We start from the raw sequence: 14,434 nt of genomic DNA on the forward strand, positions 1-14,434 counted from the left end.
TGCATTCGTTCAATCAACTGAGTGTCCGATGGCATCCTTTTTTCTTTCTTGAGTGCTCGGGGACAGGAATTGATGATCAGCACAGACATATTTTCCTCTTTCAGAGATCTCCAGTGTCCTTTGAGGAGATAGCTGTTTTCTTCATGGAGGAGGAATGGGCTATGCTGGATCCAGGCCAAAGGAAACTCTACTGGGAAGTGATGAAGGAAAATTATGACACAGTGGCCTCTCTGAGTAAGGATCTTTCCCCTTTTATCGTGAACACGGAAGAGAAGAGAAAGGAGGGGGTGGCCTCTTCCTTTGGCCTTCTTGAATTTCTGTCAGACTTCAGTACCTCGTTGCATTTCAGTAATAATAAACTTTGCTCCAGACGTTGCAGAGAGTTTCAAAGTTTTATTAAGAAAGCATAACGGATTCAGAAGGTCTATACAACTTAAGGTCAGAATACGGAATACAGAATACTGGTCATCTTTATAGGGAACATACAATACAATTGATTACATCATTGGTAGGACATGAAAGGGTGAGGTGCAGCAGAGTTGTTTAGAATGTGAAAGGATGCAAGATGACAATAAGGAAGTGTTCGCCGGTGATTGCCCCCTACTAAACCTCCTGGTGAGATGCCTAGCAAACAACCGGGCGATCTCTCGGACTTCCAGGCATTGTTTCGCAGTGCCAGAGATCTCGCAGCGGATCTCTATTGAAACGCTAATTCCTGGCGAGCAAGGAATGAGAAAGGGGGGTGGGAAGGAGACAGGGCTTGCTATCCGTGGCTCGGCTGGATGCCCTCTCTGACAATTTCAGAACACACTTGAATTTGCCACAGACGAAAGAACAGAGCTCTCACAGATATGGATTTTGCAACGTCTGAAAATGAAAGCATGAATTATTTCCATGCGGGAAAAAGAAATGTGTTGATGAAGAGGGCTCTGATTAGGAGAGAGGACCTACGAATACGAAAGCCTTTATTGGCATTAAAAGGGAAACGTACAGTGGAGTTTACAGTAAAATCATGAAATAAAGTATGCAGGTATCATCATATGGTAAAGGTTAGTATAAAATCATTTTTATAAGAGCATACAAATCCCACTAGATTGGTTACTTGGTTGTTTAATCCTGAGTTAACCATTATATGGTGCAGAGTAGCAATCCCGTTCTCTAATTACAAGCAAAAAAAACCCTTGCCACTGAGTCAATAATTGTTGGATTCTGCGTGGTCATAAAGTAGGACACCTTTGAATTAGTAGGTAACCATTCCCTATCACTGAGTAACGGATCTATGAGATTGGAACGGCCCCTATCGTAGAGTGGACATGTAAGGAGGATATGTGAAACTGTTTCTACGTCGCCTTCTCCACATGGGAAGACCCGATCCAGAGAGGGCCTATTTCTAGTTAGGTTAGAATCGCAGAGTTTGGAGGGCCATACAAACCGTCTGGTTATCCTTCTGCTCAATGCAAGATCAGCCTAAAGTGTTCATCCAGGTTCTTCTTGACGACTGCCAGTGAGGGGGTGCTCACCTCCTTCCTAGGGAGCTGATTCCACTGTTGAACTACTTTTACTGTAAAACAAACGAATTCCTACTGTCTAGCCGTTACCTTTTTGTCTGTAAATTTTACCCATTATTGCGAGTCCTAACCTCTGCTGCCAACAGGAACAGCTCTCTGCCCTCATCTAAGTGACAGCCCTTCAAATACTTAACGAGAGCAATCATGTCTCCTCTCAACATCCCTTCTCCTGACTGAGCATTTCCTCATCACTCTGTTCTGTACTCACTCACTCTTTTTCACATCTGCCCTTTTTTCCAGTATGTTCAGATCTCATTGAATTCTATATCTTCTCAAATGTTCGCTGCTCCTCTCAATTTTGTTGTCAAGTGCAAATTTCTAAAAATATTGGAAAGTATCTGGCCCCAAACGAAGCCGTGTAGCACCCAGCTGGACACCTCCCTCCAATCACACGAAATGCCACTGACAACTACTCTTTGGGTATGGTTCTTCAGCCAGTTCCCTATCCACTTAATTATCCTAGAGTCCAGTCTGCAGTCCTCCTGTTCACCAACCAGAATATCATGGGGAACCCAGTCAAAAGCTTTACTGCGATCAGGTAAAAAACGGCAACAGCATTCCCACGATCCAGGAAGCCGTTCACTCAACCAAAGAAAGAAATGAGGTTGGTCTGGCAGGATCTGTTGAGGACAAATCTGTGCTAACTTCCCCAGATCACCAAGTTGTGCTTCAGTTGACTGGCAAATTCCTGCAGCTCCTGTTTTCCTCTTTGGCTGTTCACTTTTGACGGGGAGTGGCTCTCCCACAGTCCGCTGTTTGAGTGACAGGCTGATGGGAGCAGAGGAGGAATGGCATTGTACATTTGACGAGGGCAGAGGAGGAATTTCCCACACCAGTGTTTACAAACCTAGCTCTGCCTCCTGACAAAAGAGTTGTGGCAATACTGCAAGAAGCAGCAGCCTTGGAGATCATCCTATCCTGGCAAACTGTAGGCAAAATTAGATGTATAGCAAATCTCTCTACCCACCAAACATAACTGCCTCAGAAAACTCAGGGACAGTCTTCGAACCCTTTTGTTTTGTAAAGGAGACAATGTTTTCCTCTCTCCCCATCTTTGCAGCTTTTCTCCTTTAAGGGGATGCAAAATTGCATGGTCTGATCCCATTCATTTTTGCCACTAAAAGTCCCACTGTCATTGTGAAGCAGGCGTGGGTGCAATTTTGAGATGCGTAGCTTTGTTTTTGGATAAGTTATTCCTTACACCATCAGGCATAGCTTTGAATGCAAAAAGTATTTGGCATGGGGGCGGGGAGTCTGGGGGTTTCATAAACCAGGGTGTTCCAGTTCTTTGAATGGTTGGCACTGCTTCTGGGGGCAGCTAATTTTTCACCGTGTTCCCTCTCCCACACAATTACCTCTCCTTCCTCGTGGCAACCTCCATTTCCTCACCATTCCATTTCCTCACTCAGCAGCTCACCTACTTTTATTCCCCCCTCCCGGTCTTCAGCTTTCCCCTCCCCCTGGCAGCCTCTACCTGGGAGAAATTTGGCCCAATTATGATGTGCCCTCCTAGCTGCTAGAGGCCCTATTGCATGGTGCTGGTAGGACGTGACTCAGTTCCACAGTAGTGAATCGGCAAGGGTTTGTGGAGAGTACTTTATTTTCCCCTTTCCCTGCACTATTTGTCTCCTCTTGGCAGACCTTCAATGCTCCGCTTTCCATCTTCTGTACTTCCCACCCACCAAGTGCCCCCCATGTTCAGCTATACTGATGATTTAGAAGAAGAAGAGTTGGTTTTTATATGCCGACTTTCTCTACCACTTAAGGCAGAATCAAACCAGCTCACAATCACCTTTCCCTTCCCCTCCCCACAACAGACACCCTGTCAGGTAGGTGAGGCTGAGAGAGCGTGACTTACCCAAGGTCACCCAGCTGGCTTCATGTGTAGGAGTGGGGAAACTAATCCAGTTCACCAGGTTAGCCTCTGCCGCTCATTTGGAGGAGTGGGGAATCAAACCCTGTTCTCCAGATCAGACTCTACCGCTCCAGACTACTGCTCTTAACCACTACACCAACCTGGCTCTCATTTGCTTTATATACCATCTTTCTTCCCAATTGTGGTTCAAAGCAGCTTCCACAATTCCCCACTCCTGCATTTTATCCTCTCAACAACTCTGTGGAGTAAGTTAGGCTATGTGTGTGTGATTGGCCCGAAGTCTCCCAGTGACCTTCTATAGCAGAATAGGGATTTGAATCTGAGTCTTCTAGGCCCTATTATGAAATTTTAACCACTCCAACACACTGGCATTTGCAGGGCGGTTGCTTTTGAACAGTAGGGAGGAGCCAGTGCTGAGTGAGCCATGCAATTCGTGTAGCGTCAGGTTTCCTGGCTGTGATTGGTGCTGGGCCTGGCCCAGGGGAATCCTCCCTCAAAGGTCAAAGCAGCCCACCCTGTCTCCTGCCCCTGCCTCTAACCAACAGAAACCAAGGCTTGAAAGCTGACAGTACTCTGTGGTTAACTAACAATGGCCAGTGAAGGCATTTGTTTCCATGTTACAGGCATAGCTTCTATTATTTTGGGGTGTAATAACCCCCAAGGTACTTTACCCCCAGATTTTCTGCAAGTCTGGGTTATATTCCAGGTTTCTAGAAAGCTCCATCTTGTCGGTACATGTCTTCAATCTCTAGATTTGTTTCCATATTTTATACATTTTATTTAAACAAAACTTATTTCAATAAAATTCAAGGTTTTTAAATTTACTTTTTCTATTTTGTTTCTGTGTGATCCCTGAATAAACACCAGAAAACATATTAACCTTAATGTGGTCTTGACCACCTTTCTGCAACAAAAGAAAGAAATCTCCTCTCTCTTCCTTTGGTCACCCATTTCTCCTTTATAAGACATCCTGGTTTGAGGTTAAATATTGCTGAAGTTTTTCTGGGCCCCAGATTTTCATTGTAGAAAACATCATTGACCACTGACTTTACCTGCAAACTGATATTTGCACCTTTTCCATCTTATTTAATTTCTGATTCTCTTTTGCAGTTAAAGAAATGAGGGAGATGGTGCGTGAGACAGAATCCGGAAGGATAGTTGTGGGAAAAGACAGCGAACATCAGGTGGAAACAAAATCTGGGGATCAAGCGGTTCCAAAGCAAGAGTGCAGATGGAAAAGGGAAATACCAAAGAAGAGGAAGGAATTGGTTGCCTGTCAGAGCAGGAATCAACCTGAAACCTCATCCCAAAATGAAATACTAAAGAGAAGACATAGCGGTCCCATGAATCAGAAAGGGTTCAGTGGCAAATTCAGTGTTAAAACATATCAGAAAGTTGCAACATGCTGGAAACGGTGTAAATGCTTGGAATGTAGAAAGAGCATCCGCTGCATTAGTAAGCTAAAAAAACATGAAAGAATACACTCAGGGGAGAAGCCATGTAAATGCTTGGAGTGTAGAAAGTACTTCTCTCACAATGGTCACCTATTTAGACACCAGAAGGTTCACACAAGGGGAAAACCATATAAATGCTTGGAATGTGGAAACTGCTTCTCTCGGAATTACACCCAAACTGCACATCGAAGGATTCATACAAGGGAGAAACCATATAAATGCTTAGAGTGCGGAAAGTGCTTTTCTCAAAACAGTGGCCTATTTAGACACCAGAAGGTTCACACGGGGGAAAAGCCATATAAATGCTTGGAGTGTGGAAAGTGCTTTTCTCAAAACGGTGACCTATTTAGACACCAGAAGGTTCACACGGGGGAAAAGCCATATAAATGCTTTGAGTGTGGAAAGTGCTTCTCTCAGAAGGGCCAGCTAACTACACATGAAAGGAGTCATACAGGGGAGAAGCCATATAAATGCTTGGCATGTGGAAAGTTCTTCTCCCACAGTGGCGGCCTTGCTACACATCAAAAGATTCACACAGGGGAGAAGCCATATAAATGCTTGGAATGTGGAAAGTGTTTCTCTCGGAATGGCAGTCTAACTACTCATCAAAAGACTCACACAGGGGAGAAGCCATATAAATGCTTTGAGTGTGGAAAGTGCTTCTCTCAGAAGGGCCAGCTAACTACACATGAAAGGAGTCATACAGAGGAGAAGCCATATAAATGCTTGAAGTGTGGAAAGTGCTTCTCTCAGAATGCTGGCCTACTTAGACACCAGAAGGTTCACACAGGGGAGAAGGCATATAAATGCTTGGAATGTGGAAAGTGCTTCTCTCGGAATGACCGCCTAACTACTCATCAAAAGATTCACACAGGGGAGAAGCCATATAAATGCTTGGAGTGTGGAAGGTGCTTCTCTCAGAATAGTACTCTAAGTGAACATCAAAGGGTTCACACAGGGCAGAAGCCGTATAAATGCCTGGAGTGTGGAAAGTGTTTCTCTCACAATGGCAATCTAACTACACACGAAAGGAGTCATACAGGGGAGAAGCCATATAAATGCTGTGAGTGTGGAAAGTACTTCTCTCAGAAGAGCCACCTAACTACGCATGAAAGGAGTCATACAGGGGAAAAGCCATATAAATGCTTGGAGTGTGGAAAGTGCTTCTCTCGGAATGGTTACCTACTTAATCACCAGAAGATTCACACGGGAAAAGCCATATAAATGCTTGGAGTGTGGAAAGTGCTTCTCTCGGAATGGTTACCTACTTAATCACCAGAAGATTCACACGGGAAAAGCCATATAAATGCTTGGAGTGTGGAAAGTGCTTCTCTCAAAATAGTGACTTAAGTAAACATCAAAGGGTTCCCACGGGATAAGCCATATAAATGCTTGAAGTGCGGAAAGTGCTTCTCCCACAGTGGCCACCCTGCTACACATCAAAAGATTCACACAGGGAAGAAGCCATATACATGCTGGGAGTGTGGAAAGTGCTTCTCTCAAAATGGCAACCTAAGTAAACATCAAAGGGTTCACACAGGGCAGAAGCCGTATAAATGCTTGGAGTGTGGAAAATGCTTCTCTCAGAATGGCAATCTAACTACTCATCAAAAGACACACAGGGGAAAAGCAATATAAATTCCTGGCGTGTGGAAAGTGCTTCTCTCTGAATGACAGTGTAACTACTCATCAAAAGATTCATACAGGGGAGAAGCCATATAAATGTCTGGAGTGTGGAAAGTGCTTCTCTATTAATGGCAACCTAACTACATCGAAAGGTTCACATTGGAGAAGCCATTTAAATTCTTAGAGTGTGGAAAGTGCTTCTCTAATATCAAGCTGACTACACATCAGAGGGTTCACACAGGGCAGAAGTTGTATGAATGCTTGGAGTGTGAAAAATGCTTCTCTCAGAATGGCCACCTAACTGCTCATCAAAAGACTCACACAAGGGAGAAGCCATATAAATGTTTGGAGTGTGGAAAGTGCTTCGCTGAGCATTCCTACCTAACTGAACATAAAAAAATTCACATAGGGAAGAAGCCATATAGATGCTGGGAGTGTGGAAAGTGCTTCTTTAATAATAGCAAGCTGACTGCACATCAGAGAGTTTACACAGGACAGAAGCCATATAAATGCTTGGCGTATGGAAAGTGCTTCTCTTGGAAAGACAGTATAACTACTCATCAAAAGTTTCATTCAGGGGAGAAGCAATATAAATGCTTGGTGTGTGGAAAGTGCTTCTCTGAGAATGACGTCCTAACTGCACATCAGAGGATTCACACAGGGGAGAAGCCGTATAAATGTTTGGAGTGTGGAAAGTGCTTCTCTAAGAATAGCAACCTAACTGCACATCGAAAGGTTCACATGGGAGAAGCCATATAAATGTTTGGAGTGTGGTAAGTGCTTCTCTCACAATAGCCACCTTACTAGACATCAAAAGATTCACCCATAGAATCATAGAATGATAGAGTTGGAAGGGGCCATACAGGCCATCTTGTCCAACCCCCTTCTCAATGCAGGATCAGTCTAGAGCAGGGGTGGGGAACCTTTTTCCTGCCAAGGGCCATTTGCATATTTATAACATCATTCGGAAGCCATACCAGGCATAGATCACCAGCAGGGGATGGGGGGAGAGATGCTAGGATTTCCAGGTCTCCAGCCACCACCTGGAGGTTGGCAACTCTTGGAGAGGAAGAAGGGAGGGAAAGAAAGGGAGGAAAGGGAAGGAAGAAAAATGAAAGAAAGTGGGACAAAGAAAGTAAGTGGGAGGAACAGAGAGAGAAGAAGGAAGGAACTGGGAAAGGAAAGAAGGAAGGAACTGGGGAAGGAAGGGAGGGAGGGAGGGAAAAAGGGGAGGGACAAAGAAAGGAAGGAAGGAACTGGGGATGAAAGAGAAAGGAAGGGGGAGGGACAAAAAAGAAATGGAGGGAGGAGAGAAAGAACATAATGGAGGGACACGGCAGGCCCTTCTATGGTGGACGCGCAGCTGCTGAGGGGTTGTCTGGCCCTCCGCGAGCTCCCGGAGGAGGAGGTGGCAGCAGCTGCCTGGAGCTGGGCGAGGAGGAGCTGCTGCTGACGTGCGCGGATGTGCGGGGGGAGGCAGTGTGTTTGCGCTCTTCCCTGCCGCCCCCCTCAGAGGCCTCCGCCATCAACACCGAGCCCAGCCCGGGGGGCAACAGCGGCAGTTGGGAGGCCAGCAGCAATGAGGCCAGGCCTCCTCCAGGCTCCAGCAGCAGCTCCTCCTCATCGCCTTTCTCCTCATCCCCCTCAGGCGGCTCCCAAAAGTCCAGCTCCAGACCTCCGCTGCTGTCATCCCCCGGGCTGGGCTCGGTGCTGCTGCCGCTGGTGGAGGCCTTTGAGGGGGGTGGCAGGGAAGAGCACCAAGACACCGCCTTCCCCCCCCCCCACATGCGCATGCAGCCCAGCAAGGCTGAAGGCTTCCTGCCACGCACGCACGCACATGGCTTCCTCTTCCCCCCTCCCTCTTGCCGCCCAACAGCTGACAGGCGGTGAGTGGATGTTTAAAGGGTGCCTCAGCGTTCCTGCACGCTGCGGCTTCTGGAACAGTTTCGGGGAGTGCTGTGCTGGGCCACGTTTCAATGGCAGGGCCTTGGAGCTCCTGGGGGCCACTGAAAATGTCCTCGCGGGCCTGACGTTCCCCATCCCTGGTCTAGAGCATCCGTGACGTGCTTGTCTAACCTCTGCTTAAAGACTGCCAGTGATGGGGAGCTCAACACCGCCCTAGGTAGCTCATTTAAAATTTTTTTTCCTAATATCCAGTTGGTACCTTTCCACCCTCAATTTAAATTCAAAATTCTGAGTCCTATCCTCTGCTGCCAACAGGAACAGCTCCTTGTCCTCTTCTAAGTGGCAGCCTTTCAAATATTTAAAGAGAGCAATCATGTTTCCCCTCAACCAGACTAAACATTCCCAACTCCCTCACTATCCTAGAGTCTAGTCCATAGTCCTCTAGTTTAGCAGTTAGACTGTTAGAACATTACCGAAATCCAGGTAAACAGCATTTACCACAATTTCTCAATCCAGTAAGCTCGTCACTCAATCACATAAGAAAATGAGGTTGGTCTGGCAGGACCTGTTGGGGACAAATCCGGACTGACTTCCCTGGATCTCCCAGATTGTCTTTCTGATGCTTGTAGATTTATTGTAGTAGAATATTGAAAATATATTCATTTTTATTGTGTTCTTTAGGAGATGAAATGTTGGTAAAATTAATCATTATAGAGATATAACAAAATTAAAAACTGACTGTCTAGGACAGTGGTCGGCAAACTCTTTAGTCAACAGAGCCAAATATCAACAGTACAACAATTGACATTTCTTTTGAGAGCGAGTTTAAACCCCCCCCAGCTGTCCGACGAAGCAGTTTAACCCCCCCTGCCAGTTTAACCCCCCAGGAAGCCTGGCGGGGGGTGTCTTTAAACTTCTCCGCGCTGCCTGGAGACACGCCAGAGGCCATGGGAGTGGGGGCGTTGGGGCGTCACACCTGCTCGCAGCTGGAGGGGGGCGCGGAGGGCAGCGTCGCAGACAGGCGCTGCGCCCTGTGGGGCACCGGGACTGTAGTGGGATGCCTGGAGCGCCGTTGCCTGGTGCGGGACGGGCCGGCGGGGGGCGCAGGCCCAGCGCAGCAGCGCCTCCAGCTGCAGGCGCGCCGCTTCCCGCTCGGACTAGGGCGGGGCCGCCCCACCCGCCACCTCCTCCCGCACCAGCACACCCATTAGGCTGTTGGCCAGCACCAGCTGCCAGCGCACGTCGCGCACCAGCTCGCCCAGCTGCCGCCACGCCCGGCCGGCACAGCACGCAGGCCAACGGACACCAGGGCCAGCGCCGGCCAGGCCCCACACGCGCCTCAGCCCGCCGCCCTGCTGAAGAGGTCCCGCGCAAAGCGCTCCAGCAGCGCATGTGGCAGCAGCTCCCCGGCCCGCCGCTCAGCCACCAGCAGTAGCTGCTGCCGGCCACCAGCGCTTCCAGCTCCCGCAGTGCCGCCGCCGGGTCCATGCGCACGCTCCGCCCCACGGCCACCACCTTTTTTTTGGCCGGGGGATGTGCCGGGAAGTCCCGGGAAGCCTGGTGGGGGTGGGGTCTTTAAACCCCCCCGCCCGGTTGCCTGACTAACAGCTGATGGGCGGGGGGGTTTAAACTGCCGCGGTTTGCCGACCACTGGTCTAGGAAATAGCTATGACCAGCAAATCACCTGCTGGAAGAGGAAATCCTTCTATGGTGGTCTGCAGAAAGCTTGCAGCTACAGAGGATGTGTCGTAAAAAACATACCAAGTCGCAAATAGGTGACCTTTGACAGTATAAATAAAGGAAACGCTAGAAAATTAGATCTCTCTAAGTCTTTGGACTAAGAGAAGGGATTGGCTTTTGGTATGTATGGATTTTCTTATATACCATTCTAGATGGTGTGAATCAGATTCTTTTAACTAAATCAGACTTCTCTAACTGTCATATTTTAAGTATTGGATTTTAAAAGTAAATACTACGTAGAACTTGAATTTTTGTATACATTATTACTGCTTTTAAGACTGTAATACTTGCATACACACATATATTACGTTGAAGCTATTCAATAAAAAGACTTACTTTTGTGAGTAAATTGAGTCCTGCTTAGTAGGTGACTAACTGAATCAGATAACATACCACTTCTCAGGAAGGGGTCAATTCTAAGAGCGTAGGCACTGAAAGGCACTGACCCGCTTCAGCTCTGAGGAGTCTTATTAGGGCAGGCAACCCCACTGTTGACCTTCTGAATAGTCTCCCCTTCCTTATGCATGGCCTCCAGGCTTCTGTTAACAAAATCCTCTCTTTTTTTGATGCCATGGAGAGTAGCAATCCTCTCCTCAAGACTCCGAACCTTCTGAGAGACCTACCAATTTATACTTGTGGCAGGTGAAGTCCATCTTGTCCTCAGGGAGAAAAACAAACATGGCACACTCCTTCAGGGGACTGGAAATGGTTTGTGAGCATCCATCTTCACCCTCGTAGTGAATCTTTTCACACCAGAAATACCTTGATGTGTTGATCTAACCTGAAACCCACAAACCTCACCAGCAGCTCTGTCTCCTGCTCTGACTTCTGCCTCAGCTCTGACCCCACTCTGCCTCTGGCAAGGAGGAGCCTTGCAATTTAAAGGATCGCAGCCCCACCTCTCAACAGCTGACAGGAGAGGGTGGGGCCTGCAATCAACCCCAGGCAAACAAGTCCTTTTCACTCAGCAACGACTCGACAGCCACTGTGTCTCCTGCTCTGACTCCCAGCTCAGCTGCCTCAGCTCTGATCCAACTCACGAGGCAAAAGAGTGTCGTTGTTGTTTTAGTGGACGTACCCCTCCTGATTTTGCTTCTACTTAAATATAAGGCTTCATCTGTCCGTCCATCTGTCTGTGGCAGGCATAACTCTTCCAAAGGGGTCTCTCACCTCTGAATGCTGACAGGAATTTCCAAGTTGATACAGAACCATCCTGTTCAAGGTTATTTCCAGAGCATTCCCCCCCCCCCCGCATGTGTACTGGAAGCTATGGTTGTCTGTGGCTGGCATAACTCATCCAGAACTAAATCTAGGAGCCTCAAAATTGGCCACCTGCTTCAGGGTGATGGTGGGCCCTTCAGAGCCAAAAATGAAGGGAATCACACCCTCCTGGCACAGATTAGCTGCACAACATCCCTCTGGTGTTTGTGATGGAAACAAAGGTCTACTCATGTGAAGCCAGGTAAGTGCCGGCAGCAAAGACAGGGAGGGTGGAAAACTCAAGCTTGTGAAAAAACACCAGGTGGGGGTGGGGGATAACCTGATTCTTAGGGTCATCATGAAGAGAAAAACTAAAGAACCATCTTGCCAGAATCATCTTCCTGATGCTTCACTCATGCCAATCTATCTACCTTCACGTATGTCAGTGTATGCTAGGAAGTTACATGTTTCTATTTTATTGCACTTACTCGTTTGCCTTATGTATATACATGAACCTTTTAATATTCCTTTCAAGAAAATGCTTTTATTCATGTGATTTACTGCATATGCAAGAGTCCTAACCAGTCTCAGTTGAGCTACCTTAAAGGGGATTAATCCCAGGGCTCCAGGTTTGGGAGAGGGGGAATTAATCACCCAGGCAGATTGGAAAATCCCATCTGTCCGTGATAGTGGGGAATGGTGTCTTGATTTGCTGGGAAACTCCCTTAGGCCAAGGATGTCCCTAGAAAGCACTCTGATCAGCAGCCACCACAACTCCGAGATCTCCTGTGAACATCTAGACTTGGCCTGCTGAGAAGGCATCCTTCTAGCACAGTGCTGGATCAATATCGAGGTGACAGGGTAGAAACCCGAGGAAATATCTTATAACCAACTGTGTAGGGCCCATGCCATCCAGCATGTAGGAAAGAGACTCAGAAAAATATCCCAGAGAAACAGGATGTGTTCAGTTAAGCCAGGGGTCGGCAAACTCATTAGTCAAAAGAGCCAAATATCAACAGTACAACGATTGAGATTTCTTTTGAGAGCCAAATTTCTTAAATTATATAGGTAGGTACACTGTTTATTAACTTAATAAACTTTAATTAAAGTTTTAAGTCTTAATTAAACTATAGGTACACTGAATAAAACTTGATATCATACTTAATAGTGATCTTATTTATTGATAAAAAATAAATTGTAAGTCCCTGCCATTTCCCCCTCCCCATCCGGAGTCTTCGTCTGGAAGCCTGGTCTACCGCCATAAAAGCTTATTGGTAGACCTGGCCTCCGGCTGAGTCCCATTGGGAGTCCAGGTCTACCCATTGGCTTTCTTGGCAGTAGACCTGGCCTCCGGAGGCCCATAGAAGCCAATTGGTAGACCTGGCCTCTGAAGGGGGACTTTTCCCCTCCTCGGAGTCCAGGTCTACTGCCAAGTAAGCCAGTGGGTAGAAATGGCCTCTGAGGAGGGAAAAAAGTAAGTAAGGTATCCATAAAATTAAATCATGACAATGACTGACAAACAATGTGAACAATGTGAGCAAAATATTGTCGAAGGCTTTCACTGTCAGAGTTCATTGGTTCTTGTAGGTTATTTGGGCTGTGTAACCGTGGTCTTGGTATTTTCTTTCCTGACGTTTCGCCAGCAGCTGTGGCAGGCATCTTCAGAGGAGTAACACTGAGCAAACTTCTCTCTAGATTCACAGATGCAATAAACACATGAGAACATAAGAAAGGCCATGCTGGATCTGACCAAGACCCTTCAAGTCCAGCAGTCTGTTCCCACAGTGGCCAACCAGGTGTCTCCAGGAAGCCCACCAGCAAGACCAGTGCAGCATCATTGTCCTGCCTGCGTTCCATAGCACCTGATATAATAGGCCTGCTCCTCTGATCCTGGAGAGAATAGACATGCATCATGACTAGTATCCATTTTGATTAGTAGCCATGGATAGCCCTCTCCTCCATGAACAGGTCCACTCCCCTCTTAAAGCCCTCCAAGTTGGCAGCCATCACCACCTCCTGGGGCAGGGAGTCCCACAATTAAACCACGCGTTGTGTGAAGATCTATATAGGTACCGGTAGGAACACTGTTTATTAACTTAATAAACTTTAATTAAAGTTTTAATTAAACTATAGGTACACTGAATAAAACTTGATATCATACTTAATAATGATTTTATTTATTGATAAAAATTAAATTGTAAGTAAGGTATCCATAAAATTAAATCATGACAATGACTGACAAACACTTAATGTGAACAATGGCCTTGCATCTCCCTGACCCCCACTGACCTCTCGGCGGCCGCCCTGGCTCATCCCGGCCGCCTCGGCCTCCCGCGTTCGCCTCTCGGCCTCCTCGCCCCTGCCGCCATCTGGGCTCTTTCCTTCCTTCCCTCCCCGGCCAGCCTGCCGTCTGCCTGTCTGCCCCTCCTTAGTACCTCGGCCTCCGAGAAGCAGTAGGAGGAGGAAGAAGAGGAGGAAGGCGGATGGGTGTTCTCCCCCCCCTCCCCTCTTGCTGGCGTTCTCTAGCGGCGGAAGGGAAGGGCAGGCCACGAGGGGGACGCGGTGGAGCTTGCAGGTAAGGAAGGAGGGGGAGGGTGTGTGTGTGCTGGATCGGGGCCTCCCTCCTCCCCGGTGCTCGGGCCAGCACGTTGCAAAGATCCACACACACACCCCGAGGCGCGGCGGCTCTGAGCTGGCTTTTGCAAGACTTCTGAGTGCGCGCAGAGCCCGGCCGGGGCAGGGAAGGGATGCCAGGATCTCCTCCGCCGCGACGTGCAGCCCCGATCCTCCGCCGAAGGAAGCCAGCCCGCGCCCTCCGCGCCCGGGGAAGGTGGCTTCTCTCAGGTGGGTGGCCACGATCCTGCAGTCCAGAGCCGCACTCAAGGGGCCAAAGAGCCGCATGCAGCTCTCGAGACGCAGTTTGCCTACCCCTAAGCCAAAAAAAGGGCTTTATATATATTAAAGGTTTATTATAAAAGAGAGAGAAAGGATGAAGAGGATGGGATTGGAATAGGGGTGGGGAAAGGACACCCAAGAACACAGCACACCGAATTCCAAACGAAAAA

The 14,434-nt window shown here is 47.8% G+C and overlaps 1 protein-coding gene across 1 annotated transcript; it reads left to right on the top strand.

Moving 5' to 3' along the window:
• The first annotated feature begins 161 nt into the window (after nt 1–161).
• On the top strand, nt 162–6,122 carry LOC130490985 (zinc finger protein 501-like). The gene is made up of 3 exons (XM_056864813.1): nt 162–234; nt 4,555–4,669; nt 5,090–6,122. The coding sequence occupies exons 1-3, from the start codon at nt 162–164 to the stop codon at nt 6,120–6,122; spliced, it is 1,221 nt and encodes a 406-aa protein (XP_056720791.1).
• The last annotated feature ends 8,312 nt before the right edge of the window (nt 6,123–14,434 follow it).

Source organism: Euleptes europaea, chromosome 1 (genome assembly GCF_029931775.1).
Source record: "Euleptes europaea isolate rEulEur1 chromosome 1, rEulEur1.hap1, whole genome shotgun sequence".
NCBI lineage: Eukaryota > Metazoa > Chordata > Lepidosauria > Squamata > Sphaerodactylidae > Euleptes > Euleptes europaea.